Raw genomic sequence first — 12,870 nt, 5'->3', positions numbered from 1 at the left:
GCTGCAGGGCATCTTCCCTTTTCCTCCTCAGATATGGAGAGGCAGCTTTTTAGTGAGTCCTAGAAGTCAGGAGGGAGACAATGACTGAACAGGATGAAGACAGGAGCAGTCAGGCTTTTCCGTCCCAGGGCCAGGAACATTCATGAGTTGGATGGTCCAGCTGGAGCAGCAGCAGTGCAGCTTTTCCTGTTCCCCCAGTTCAACCCACTCACAAAAACAAAACCAAACTTGCCCCAGCCTTCTACCACATCCATTATCTCCTCTGGCCTTCTGGAGTATTTAGTAAAACCAGTCACCAGCTTTTAAAACCTCTGTGGATTCTCCAAATAACCTATGCCAGGGCTTTAGAAATCTTAGGGAGTGCTTGATGTTGGGCAGTCTGTATCTACCCAAATGCAATTTAGCAGCTGCCATGTATCTACATGGGGTATGTCAAGTTCCTCTGGTGCGATCCCCTTTAACCCACTCTCTTTCAGTGGGTACACCATGATTTCAGCCTTTGCTCTTGCTCATTAGATGCTTGTGCTTTAATCTTTCACATTGGAATGCCAAGATTCATCCACTCCTCTTTAGATCCTATTTTCTTCAAATCTTGTCTTTGTAAGAAAATTGCATCCAATACAGAGATGTATGCAATTTACTTCTGGCAACTTCAGTTATTTTAATTAAAATTTTTCTCATTTTGCACTTTAGAGTATGTAAGCTTGGAGCAGATGCTGTTGCTTTTATACTTAAATCTCCAAAGAAAGTTGAAGGACACTGTGTCATTTCATCTACTGAAAGAGACACAAGTGAAAAATTTTTGAGAAATATTTGTGCTTATGCATCCAAGCATGATGTTTGCTGTGATTGCAAGAGCAGGATATTATTGATTCATATTACCTTTTCTGTGTCTCTGTGTACAGAACATCCACTGGAGAAATTGCTGCCTGTCAGTCATTTTTTCTCTTGGTTTTGTGCCATGCCTGTGCCTGCTCTTGTGCTTATGGACTCGCATTCCATTCACAGCAGCAGTTTTTCAATTTATTAAAATAATTTTATATCCTGACATGGCCCTCCAAAGAGCTCGTGGTGTCTCATAGTTTCATAATTTTTGACATTTTGATAAGCATACTCTGCCTCTCTCCATTGCATAATTCTGATTTCAGCTCAAGAGCTGCACCTTGTGTCTGAAGAGGGGACAGGCAACTGGAGCAAGTGGATTTTCTCCTGAGCTGTCCCAGCACACCCCTGCAAACCAGACCCTGTAGGTGAAGGCTGTGTGAAGTCAGCTGCTGTCCAGCTGCACAGCAGCCTTCTCCCAGCTTTTGGGATTTCACAGTTTGATGTGTTATATTCTATCCCAATAATGATTCCTGCAGAGGCAGAGGACAGCTCACTAGTGTCCTCCAGTATACCAACTCTCATAATTTTATCAGCTTAAGAAAATAAAATAATACTAAAAATAAAGATGGAACTCACCCCCAGATACACTTTCTAATGACGAGAACTTTGATTGATGATTGATTATTGGGCCCCTGTTAAAGAGTTGCCCATGGAAGGAGATGCTGTGTTGGCTGGAGACCCACAGGCAGTTTCCTGGCCTGTCCAGGGTAGTCTCTTGCTGCTCGTGGGCTTCCTCTCCATCTTCCATTTCTAAAGGAGTTTTACACTGCATTTGTGATGAAGCAGGCAAGCACCAGCAATATAAAAAACACAGCTGCTGTTGCAGGAAAAATTATTGGTTTATTAAGACAAAAATTACAGAGTATTTTGCAATTTGGGCACGATTTCAGAGCCCAAACTGGAATCAGTGCTTTCAACAAATCAGAGGCCCACTGAGTGTGAGAAGTGAGACAGAGGTCTGTCACAGCTGTCCCCACTGCAGGAGAGGAGGGCTGACCTCCAGGCACTGAGGAAGGTGCTGATGACGGAGCAGGGCTGGAAATGGTCACAGATTTGGCCAGGGCACAAGTGCGAAGGCAGGATTTGGTAAGGAGGCTGGTGGGACCTGCAGATGTTCCCAGACCAGGCCAGGCCCGCTCTTATGGCAGCGCAAGAGGACAGACAGCGTGGCCGAGCCTGGCTGCTCTCAGATCAGTGCCCTGGAGCAGATGGCTCTGTGCAATGGCATCCCAGCCACCTGGGCCTCGCCTGAGAAGGGCTTTCAGCTGGTGGATGAAATCAGGAATCCTCATCCCCAAATCCTGCCCTGCGCTTCGACCCCAGGGAAACGCTGCCCCGTCATCTGCTCGGTCCCTCCCTCTGGTGAAGGCAGGATGTCTGCCAGCATCAGCGGATCTTCTTTAAATACAGGTGGATCCCGTTCTTGGAGCGAAGGATGATCCGAGTTATTTTGAGGGGAGGCGTGGCAGGGTCGGGCAAGAGCTCGAAGCGCAGCAGGGTCAGAGCCAGCGCCACCTTCATCTCGTTCATGGCAAACTGCTGCCCGATGCAGTTCCTGCAGGGAAAGGGAGCAGCTCAGCCAGCCCCATCCAGTGTGGAGAAACCCCACAGCCCATCCCACACAGCTCCATCCAGTGCTGGGCACAGCAAACCCCACAGCCCATCCCAGCCCATCCCACACCAGCACACATCCTCCCCCTCTGAGCTCAGGGGGCCCCAGGGGCATGGGCTGAGCAGGAGGAATTGAGAGGAACATCAGGAGCTCCATGTGTGGTCATGGAGAAGGAGGGAGATGGGGAAGCCAAAGGACTGGCCAGCAGGGATGAGGTGGTGGGACTCCAAGGAGGGAAGGTCTGTGATGTGTTGGCCTTGAAGGAGTCAGCACAGGGCAAAGGGAAGGATTGGGAGGAGGCGGGAAGGAGGGAATCAAAACACAGGAGGCTGGGATGGGGTCTCTGCATCAAGGAGAGGAAAGCAGGTGAGCTCAGGAGCAGAATGCTGAAGGCTCCCTGCAGGATGCCAGCAGGATATCCCACAGCTTTGGGACCCAGTTCCCTGTCCCCAAAAGGGGCTTGGCAATGCTGCCTTCCCATTTTGCCTCCTAGTGTCAGAACCCCTCTGTTGCACAAACACTTATACCCTCATTTAACTATTTAACTGTGTAATTCTGCAGGGCCAGGACTGCAGGTGGTGGTCTCTGCCCACTACTCCTTCAGTGTTCAACTCCCTTTACCTCATTCCAGCAGAAAAAGGCAGAAAGGCATGAGAGTGCCTGCCAGAGACATTCTCTGGGGAAAAACGCAGAGGGTCAAACACCTGGAAATGAAGAATATGCAGCAAGAAAAAGCAATTATTTAAAGACACATTACTGGCTGGTTTCTTGAGAAATGTGACACCCCTTAATTTATGAAGAACCCCATAGCAGAGACAGAATTATTCTCTCCTGATAACAGGTGAAGGGTACATGGGAAGAGGCACATCCCTGTCACAGACATCTTTTATGAAAAATCCTTTCCTTAGGATTTTTTCTCCTGAGGAGCTGAGAGGCCTCAGGAACAAAATGTAAACAATGGTTATCTGCTGCTGTGGAATGCAACAGGTGCATCTGTGATTGGTCCCATGTGGTTGTTTCCAATTAATGACCAATCACAGTCAGCTGGCTCGGACTCTGTCCGAGACACAAACCTTTGTTATTCATTCCTTTTTTTTCTATTCTTAGCTAGCCTTCTGATGAAATCCTTTCTTCTATTCTTTTAGTATAGTTTTAATATAATATATATCACAAAATAATAAATCAAGCCTTCTGAAACGTGGAGTCAGATCCTCATCTCTTCCCTCATCCTAAGACCCCTGCGAACACCGTCACACATCACAAAGGGATAGAACTATTAGGAGATCAAAAGAAAACTCACCAAAGGATCTTTCCATACTTTAGGGTTTCTGTGAATGAGGTAAATGCTTATTGCAGTGACGCTGCCTGGAAAACAACAGAGGAGGAGACAAGGGCTCACTGACAAAGGAACAAGCCAACATCTACACAGCCCTGCCTGAACATGTGTGCCAGCAGGATGCAGCTGGTGCCTGAGAGCAGCGCCCTGTGCAGCACGAGGGGGATGTTCAGACCTTCGGGCAGGGTGCGTCCATCGGGGAAGGTGATGGGCTTGCTGAGCTGCCGGGACACACCAGGCACGGGCGGGTAGAGGCGCAGGCTCTCCTTGATGCACATGGTGCTGTAAGGCATCTTGCCCAGGTCCTCCCTGTTGGGACAGGCAGGCTGAGCCCCACATCCCCCCACTGCCTGTGCTGGGAGGTCCCTTCACACACAGCCATCCAGCCCCTGAGCAGACTGCAACAGAACAGAGGGACCCACAATGCCCAGCCACAGGCTGAACAACCTGAACAGCCACTGAACAAGCTCAAGTGCAAAGCGACAGGGAAAAGTGAAAAGCACATCTATGATGCCCTGTGGTGAGAAAACAGGAGAGAGCAAAGAGCAGTGCTGGTGGCCCAGGACTTGGGATGGCATCCAGAATGTCTTAGCTGAAGGATCTGTGAAGTCCCTGTGCATGCAGCAACCTTAAGCACCCCCAGCTTTTGAGCCTTGAAGACATCACTCCGAAATGGCAGCGATAGGAAAGGAGTGACCAGCAGAGGAACTGGTGCACCCTTACCACCGGATTGTCTCTCGGTCCCCCAGGATGCCCTGGATCTCCTCCCTGCAGCGTTGCTGGTGCTCAGGGTGGGTTGCCAGGCAGTAGAAGAGCCAGGAGATGCCACTGGCTGTCGTGTCGTGGCCCTCAAACATGAAGGTGTCCACCTCAGCACGCAGGTCCTCATCAGACAGTGCAGCTCCATTCTCATCCTACAGTCCAGAGATACTCTCAGTGGCCCATACATATAAAATTTATATACATATATTACAGTAACACACACACACATATATATATATAAATATGTAAATATCCCAGTAGGGGCCATTGTATTCTTTCAGCTATTGCAAAAGGGATGTGATGATGCCTGTGGGAGGAATGTAAACAAAATCAATGTCTGTTTACACTGAATTCAGAGCTCCTTTCCCTTCACTTTTAAATCTCTTTACCCCCCCATATTAAACCACCAGGACTACAGAATCCTTCTGCATGCTGTATATTCAAAAAGACACTGCCAACATTTCAGCAATGGGAAATTGAATCACCTCAGCCTCTCTTCAACTGGGTGGGACTGGGCTAATTTGTTTTAATGGCTTGTGCAGTCCTGAGGGTCTCTGGTGGCTTGTGGCAAAGACTCCCTGCAAAGACTGACTTGCTTCTGCACTCTGTGCCCTGTCACACATACACTCCTTGCCACTCACTTTGGCACACAGCAGAATGTCCAAGAAGTCCAAATGTCTCTTCTTCTGAATCTTTTCAAATTCCCGTTCATCTTTAAGGGATTCCTTTCGCTCCTGGATCACCTTGTCTGGGGCAGAAAGGGTTAAAGGTCCAGCTGTAAAATCGTCCTTCCTTTGAATGCAAACCACACCCAGGGAGATGAGCACTGCTCAGTGCATGATGCATTTGACCTGTGCTTCTGCATCCCAGGCACTTTGGCTTTTTCTGTAGAGTGGCAACAAATGCCATGGATATTATAATCCTTTTCTTTGTTCACTATGGACTTCTCAGCCTACTTTACACACCTCTCATGCATTTAAATCACACCTGGCTTGGAATGGAAAATCGTTCCTTGCACTGGTGTTGCCTGCAGTGCCCATTCCTTGTCTCACCAGTCTCTGGCCATTTTACAGAAGCATTTCCAGAGGGCAATTCCTCCAGTTTAATGACCAGGAGCTGTGAGACCCCTTTGCTTCTTGCCTAGGTCAGATCACTACTGCAAGGTGATGCCCTGCTTGGATCTCAGCCCTGAGCCTCTGGGCAGGATTCACTGCACAGGCAAGGAGAACACCTGACTGCCTCTGTCCAAAGTTTTGGGAGAGGATGCCAGCAGGGAGTACCTGTGTGGTCATGAGCGATCCTGCAGGCCTTCCTGAACTGAAATCCATGAGGGCTGAGCCAGTAAATTATGTCATTGTGGTAGGGGAAGATGCGGAGGCGCTGGTCCACCATGTGGCAGAGGTCGTAGACAGCCTGGATGTAGGTGTTTTTCCTGGAGAGAGGGGAATAGGAAGCTTGTAAACTTGGGAGCACAGTGACAAGCAATTTGCCCATTTCCCTTCTGAGCTGCAAACTTCCTGCCAGGGTCTGGGGCAGCCAGCACTGACCTGTTGGTCTGGCAGTCGCTGTGACAACTGAAGGCACATTTCATGATGCTATCGAGAGTCATCAAGCTGACGTGCTCAAAGAGCTCCACTGGCCTCCCATCTGCTATCAGCTTGTCCCACTTATCCTAGGGCACAAAAAAGACAGAAATGAGAAGAAAAGGGTCAGCTCTGCATGGTCTGCAGTCACCCCCTGATTAAATGAGTGCTCAGATAGAGATCCATCCCAGAGAAATTTTTGGTAGTTGCCAGCAAAATCCCAGAGAAGCCAAGAGCAGGATGGTTAATATGAGATTTGCCTCAGGAAACTGCTGTTCTTGGATCCTGGTGGTGGTGAGCCCTGCTGCACCTTATCCTGAGGCAAGAGCATCCTGGAGAAGCCCAGGACAGGTGCATTTCTGGGTGATGGGGAGTTACCCAAATCTTTCTTAGGATATAGTGTATTTTTCTGGCATTGGGCTTCACTGGGTGCCTTCTTGAGCAGATTTGAGCTTTGTGCTCAAGACACAAATTTTGGAGCAAGTTTTTTTTCTGTCACTTGATCTCTGTGCCAGCAAGTAATACAGGAGCTCTGGCTCAACCTTTCACATAGGGCACCCCCAGAGAGATTATAAATCCTGCCTCTCTTCCCCAGCAGACATGAAGTGATGATGAATCTTCTGTCCCCTCAAGGCTGTAAGGAACGAGTGGACTTCAAAGCTGAGAAAGGGAGGGGAGGGAGGAGCACGGTGACATCTGAGCTCCACAGCACCAAACCAGGCTTATGGGGACAGATGCACGTCAGTAGCACAGGCTACGATTGCCACCTGGTGGCACGGGCTCAGACAACTGGCGTTGTGCACAAGGAATTTCAAACTCCCCGGCACTTCTGAGCCTTGCAAAAGCTCTCCTGGCTCTCCAGCCCCCGGCTCCTGGCTGCTCCCTGGGCCAGTAGGAGGAATCCAGCTAGGATCTATTTGAAGCTGGCAGGGAGGTTGGAGTGAAGGAGGTGAATGAGAAGGAATAGATCCAGCATCTAGACTCCTCCAGTTCACATGCACAAGGCTGGTGCCCTTCTCCTGTGATTCCTACTGGTTTCCATCCTGCCCAGCACCAGTGGATTGAAGAACAATGCAGTTTCACTGTTTATGAGGCATGGAAGGGTTTGCAGTCTAGTCATGGGTATGCTGACAGCAAATAATAACCTTTAACCTTAGGTCACAGTATAGCTCTGCTCCAACCTTTATTTTTGGCAGATTTATTATGAACATTTTTTTACCTCAATTCTTTATTTAGACAAACACCTTATAAGAAGTTGCTGCTGGAACTGACATCATGCATGGGATGGCAGTAACATCAATCCTAAAATCTCAGCCACAGATCCCAAGGCAGTAGTACCAGAGACACTGTCATTGAAGGGAGGCTCAACCTGCTCATCCCTTCCAAGGGATGCTCATCCCTTCCAGCTCAAGGCTGTGGATTTGGGGTGACTCAGAAAGACTGACCACCAGGACACAGCACGTCCTTACAACTACCAGATAAAGAAAACCCTGCTCCAGCATTTACCTCCTAACCAGACAGGATGGGGAAAAGCAAACAGGGCAGAGAGAGGAGCATCATCAGTCCTACCAGCATCACATTTGTAGATTCCGCCATCAGGGCCACGTATGGCTTCAAGACGTCGTAGTGAAACCCTGGGGTCAGGAGTTTTCTGTGTTGGTGCCACTTGGGCCCATGTAAGATCAGCAACCCATTCCCTGGGGAAACACAGGCAAGGCATGTTTAGCTGGGCACAAGCAGGCTGCTCTCAGCTGCCTGCAGCTTCAGCCTGCATGGAGTATGATTAAATCTGCTATCTGAGCTGCTGTGAGAGGGTATTTCCAAATGCTGCCATCAGCCCCAGGGTTCCCAGAGCTGAGCAAAGCCCTGCTCACCAAAATGGCACAGCGGTGTCTCCGAGAAGAAACACCAACACTACTGAAATAGAGAAATTCAGAACAGCAGATATATTTTTCACCAGTCCTCCAATGAATTTAAGCTTCCCCCGTCACCAGTCTTTGCTATCTATGGACATGTAAGTATTTGTATATATGTTATGTCTGAACTTTCCTTCCTTGAAAATAAATAGAACTACTTAGAACCTTTTTCAGTAAATGTAATAATTTCAGGAAGCTTTTAGCTATAACTCCATCAAGGAACAGGTACAATGATGTTTATTTAGAGCATGCTTTTGAATAACTTCAGAATCATTCCTTGCAGGCAAAGCCGTGGGAATACATACCAATCCATGGGACAAGATGTTTATAACTGATGTTATCCTTGGGATCTGTAAAAAAAAATAAAGAAAGAGAAAATAAAATGGTAAATGTTTCAATAGCATGAATCCAGGTCTGCAGCTCAAAGCTCCCTCTGGGCTCTCACTTTTGGTTGGGTATGAAGCAAAATTAATGGCATCCCTGCAGAACTCCCAGTATTTCAACACGAAACAACTTTGTCTCTGCCAGCAGCAATAAATACATATAAAAGCAGATGCTCACACTGGACAAAACAAGAATATTGGTAGTCCAAAGTCTGTGCAGTGTGGTAAATGATTAACCCTCTCAGACATCACTGTTCAGCACCTTTTCTTCTTGATGCACTAAAGATACTTCTCTATAGTAGGAGCCAAAACTTTGAATCTAGAAAAAAGCTCCCAAGTGTTTTCTCCTTGCTGAGATCCTTAAATTTTCAAGGAGCACTTGAGGAAGTCTGATTTTCCAGCAATGGATTTAGAGTCAGGTCAGTCCTGCAGCCCTTTGCCTGAAGCACCCAGGGCACAGCATGAAGGAATGGTATCTCTCCATGCCTTTAGAAGATTTCTGCAAGAAAACCTCTCTGTGAAACCCTGCCTTGCTGTAAATTTTGAGGCTGGCGTGGGAAATCTGCAGGCTGGGGTTGCTGCTCCCCAGCTGAAACCATAATCTCTCACCTCCTCTGCCCAAGAGAACCTTGGCATAGTCGGGATCAGTGATAACCAGGAATGCTGAGAAACTCCCAAACCACATAGGGTGAGCAAGTGGGTACTTCTGGTTCCAAAGCTCTGCCTTGTCCAGCACCTCTTCCTCCTTGAGAAACTAGTTCAGGAGAAGAAAAAAACGAAAGAATATACAGATTTGGAGGGGAAAAAAAATCTCCCAATACACTGTTTTAAAAGTTGCGTGTCTTTCTCAGCACAAAACCAGGTAAGGATAAACAAGGGGTTTTCCCTCCATGTTTGCAAAGCATGGGAAGTAGAGATGTTTGCTACTTTTAAAGCTCCTATAAAATAATTCTTCCTTATCACTTGAACTTAAGCTGGAGAACATCCTTAGGCACCGTGGTGGTGCCTATCAGCTCATATGTGTTATCTGCCCTTTTTCCATGGCCATCCCATAGAAGACAAATTTGCCCCAGACAGCATCTGCACTTTATGGCATGCAACTAAATTCTCATTTGCACATGGCTGAGCAATTAGCACCCTGCAGCTGGGAGAAAATAGAGCAGCCAACAGCATCACTGCAAGCCCCAGTGCAGCTGTGGGACACCACAGCCCCCTCCAGACATTTCAGTGGAGAAGGCCAGTGTCCAGGAAAAATGGAACAGAATTAATCCAAAGTCACTAATGGATCATACAGAGGAGGGAACATTGGTTAATAACATTACATTAAGAATTCATTGATTTCTGGGAATTGAATTTTATAGGCAATGAAGAGCTGGTGGTCCTGGGAAGATTTATCTCCTGTCCTTGGAAGCTGCAATCTCCAGCCTGCAGCATTGTCACCAGCCTTCATAGCAGCAGCAGTGGCAGGTTCACTCCAAAGTAATCTCTGCTTTATTGCTTTTACAGCCAGTGTTGTTGTGTACAGGAAATAGACAAAAAACAAGTGGAAAGATCCACAATCACAGGCAGAGGAAGAAAAACACAGAGACAAACCCATGTAAGATTCTTTTTTCTTTGAAGAGAAACTACTCTGGGCCAATAAGCAGGGGGAAGGATTTTGGTAAGCTAGGTCTGACATAGCTGCTGCTGCTTTGACTTGAAGATTAATTAAATCAGCATACTGGTGCAGAAATCAGCCTCAAAGTTATCCTACTGGCTGTATCAAGTGAATATTTGCACAGTTACTTTAGTGCTGAGTTATCTCAGCTCAGCTGTATGGCTGCTTTTAGTCTCAATCCAGGACATGGCTCATACTCAAATAATCACCCACATCAAATATTCAGCCACGTGTGGCTTGTCTTGGAGAGGATACTCCTGAGTCATGGGGTGTCTGCCAGGGCCATGTCCAGGTTCAGCTCCAAGACTGAGCCCCCCTTTCCTCACAAGCTGGGGTGTCCCTGCAGCACACCCCATGTGTCTCCCACATTCAGCAGAATCACATCCATCCCATGTGTCTCCCACATTCAGCAGAATTATGAACTACAACCAGTTATTACAGAAAGCTCAACTTCCCTCGCTCATGATCAAGATTTTGAACTTAATAAATAGAACCATCAATTTCTCTGACTTCGGGAATCAAGTTTTGGGGCAAAAGGAGGCAGCTCTCCTCAGCACCCACCTCTTCAACAAATGCCAGCAGAAGCACTGCTTGGCACGGTGCCTTTAGCTAAATGACACCTGAACATGTGAAAGTCCCTTTGATACAGCAGCCTGTGCTTCTCCTGTTGTGAATCACAAAAAACATAATGGAAAGTAACTGGGAGATGCTGAGCAAATCTCATTGGCAGAAGTCCTAATCCTAGAAGCTTTTGCATCCAACCTTGTTTTGGAGCAGCACTTTAGCTCGTGCTATCAAGAACCACCCCTGTGCTGGCAGAGGATTGAATGGGTTTATCTGAGAGGAGTGGTTACCCTCAAGGTGAGTAACCTGCTGCATGAAGCACTCCTGGAGCAGAGGGTGTAAAGTTCTGTGAGCTGCAGAGGGACAGAAAGCTCTCACGCCTTAATCACGGCTCCAGATACCCAGCTCTGCATGAAAGACCATTACTTCTACTTCTTCTTCCCCTGGGGGCTTGAAAAGAAAAGCATAAACCCCACTTGGGTCTAAGAAAGAAAGGTAATTGCCTGATCTCATGCTGAAATGCAAGTTTTGAAATGGATCCAACACTAAAAGCATCCGGGAAGAGGCTTAAGGGCACTTTTTAATGACTACACACTGATAGCAAATGAAAGAGAGAACACAGGAGCTGAAATCTGAGCATGAGAGTGTGCTGCCTGCAGCCAGAGGGGCTGGCTCCTCTCCACACAGGGCACAAGTGGACAAAGGGCTGCCGAGGGACTGATGGACACCCACCCTGGGCCAGCAGGGCAGTGACCCTGCCCTCCTCTGCCTCCCACCAACCCCGGCCATGGGGAGTCAGTTTGGTCAGCTCAGGGCTGGCAGTCTGGGTTTAACTAAGTCATGCTGCTGCAGTGAGACTGAACAGCTCTACACAACCTCTTCCTGATATCTTAATGTCATTTCTTCTGAGTGATTTGGATAAGCAGAGACTAATACCCAGAGAATGCCTTAAAACAAAGTGATGTATTCCCAGGAGATCCACCCAGAGCATGACAAATACATTTGAGATTTTAAACTGGCCTGGATCAAAACTGGGAAACAATCAGTTAAATCAGCAGAACAGGAAATGTCGGTGCTCTCCCTGAGTACAGCTCACAGGTCCTCCCTTGAGGTGTGTGCAAACTTTGTACTCATTGCGTGCCCAGAGCATTGCCAGTTTCTTTGCTGGCTGTGTGAACTGTTAGGCTTTGGGGAATTCAGCAGCATTAATCAGCAAATTATTAAATCAGAAGAAACAGAAGAACATACTTTATTTAATTGCAGTTTTAAAGTCCAACTGGCAGTGTAACAAAGCTCTGAACTGGCCCATCTTCATGCTTACATTGCCAAAAGACTGCTTGTCCTGTCCAGCACAGCAAAACTGGCACTGCCACAGCATAGAGACAAGTCCTGTGAGGTCTGCTCCTGATTTCCCAGACACTTTTCAGGGTGCCAGCTATTTAATGTGCCACAGAGGCGGCCACGGCAGGACACCAGCAGAGCCCAGTAGAGGGCAAGGTGATTTTAGGCAGCCTTCACTTATGGAAAAACCTTTTGCATCAGGCAAGCTCATGAGGCTGCTGCTGAGTTGTGAAAATCTGTTTGCCAAGGCAGCCATGGTGATCTGTGTGGGCAAGTGCATAGCTCAGGGAATAATCATCCCTGACACCAGTGACCAGAACCAGGCTCGCCTACGTACGTGGGTTTAGTTACCCATGACCTTAATGCAATTGTAAGAAGATCCACGGCCCCTGTGCTGGATGCAATGCCTGTGATGCGTTCTGTGGCTGAAAAGTGGCTCAGAATGACCAATCGTCAGGTTCACATGTCCCCGACTCAAGCTGGCAGGGGAGATGAAGTGCCTGTGGATAACGGGAGCAGCGAGCATCTGCCCAGCATCTGATCAGCTCAGCGCCGCAGGGAGAGCTGCAGCGGCCCTGCGCTGGCTGTCAGAGGAGCAGGGAGGTGACACTGGAGCCTGCCCCGGGACACAGCAGCGCGGCTCGGCTGCCTCCAGCACCGATGCCAGCTCTCAGCCCGGCACGACCTGGCCTATGCCACACCGTGCTACCGCTCTCTTTACTTGCGAGCCAGCCAACACCCTTTTCAACACCGCGCAGTCTGCAGCAGCCTGCGGAGCTCAGCGTGAGCCGTGCTCTCGCTAGGCATCACCGGCAGGGAAAGCACGTTGGT

The 12,870-nt window shown here is 48.1% G+C and overlaps 1 protein-coding gene across 2 annotated transcripts; it reads right to left on the bottom strand.

Moving 5' to 3' along the window:
• Positions 1-1,710: 1,710 nt before the first annotated feature.
• On the bottom strand, positions 1,711-9,274 carry LOC102033277 (cytochrome P450 4B1-like). 2 transcript variants are annotated; one of them, XM_031058701.1, is made up of 11 exons: positions 9,087-9,274; positions 8,400-8,444; positions 7,748-7,875; positions 6,143-6,267; positions 5,876-6,027; positions 5,237-5,343; positions 4,557-4,747; positions 4,009-4,142; positions 3,798-3,862; positions 3,119-3,207; positions 1,711-2,440 (listed from the first exon to the last, which is right to left on the bottom strand). In XM_031058701.1, the coding sequence occupies exons 1-11, from the start codon at positions 9,160-9,162 to the stop codon at positions 2,272-2,274; spliced, it is 1,281 nt and encodes a 426-aa protein (XP_030914561.1). In that variant the 5' UTR covers positions 9,163-9,274; the 3' UTR covers positions 1,711-2,271. The 2 variants fall into 2 exon arrangements, with proteins under 2 accessions (XP_030914561.1, XP_030914562.1); XM_031058702.1 differs by having other exon boundaries at positions 3,119-3,201.
• Positions 9,275-12,870: the final 3,596 nt, after the last annotated feature.

This window comes from Geospiza fortis, unplaced genomic scaffold, assembly GCF_000277835.1.
Source record: "Geospiza fortis unplaced genomic scaffold, GeoFor_1.0 scaffold333, whole genome shotgun sequence".
In the NCBI taxonomy this organism is placed as follows: Eukaryota; Metazoa; Chordata; class Aves; order Passeriformes; family Thraupidae; genus Geospiza; species Geospiza fortis.
The sequence above is the reverse complement of the archived record's forward strand: the minus strand, read 5'-3'. Positions and strand labels throughout refer to the sequence as shown.

Excerpts from the sequence above, each read along its gene's own strand:
- LOC102033277 (XM_031058701.1), bottom strand. The coding sequence starts at position 9,162 with ATGTGGTTTGGGAGTTTCTCAGCATTCCTGGTTATCACTGATCCCGAC. Across the intron at positions 3,863-4,008 it reads TGGACGCACCCTGCCCGAAG|GCAGCGTCACTGCAATAAGC; the intron begins GTCTGAACATCC and ends GTTGTTTTCCAG. Across the intron at positions 3,208-3,797 it reads AAGTATGGAAAGATCCTTTG|TTCCAGGTGTTTGACCCTCT; the intron begins GTGAGTTTTCTT and ends CATATTCTTCAT.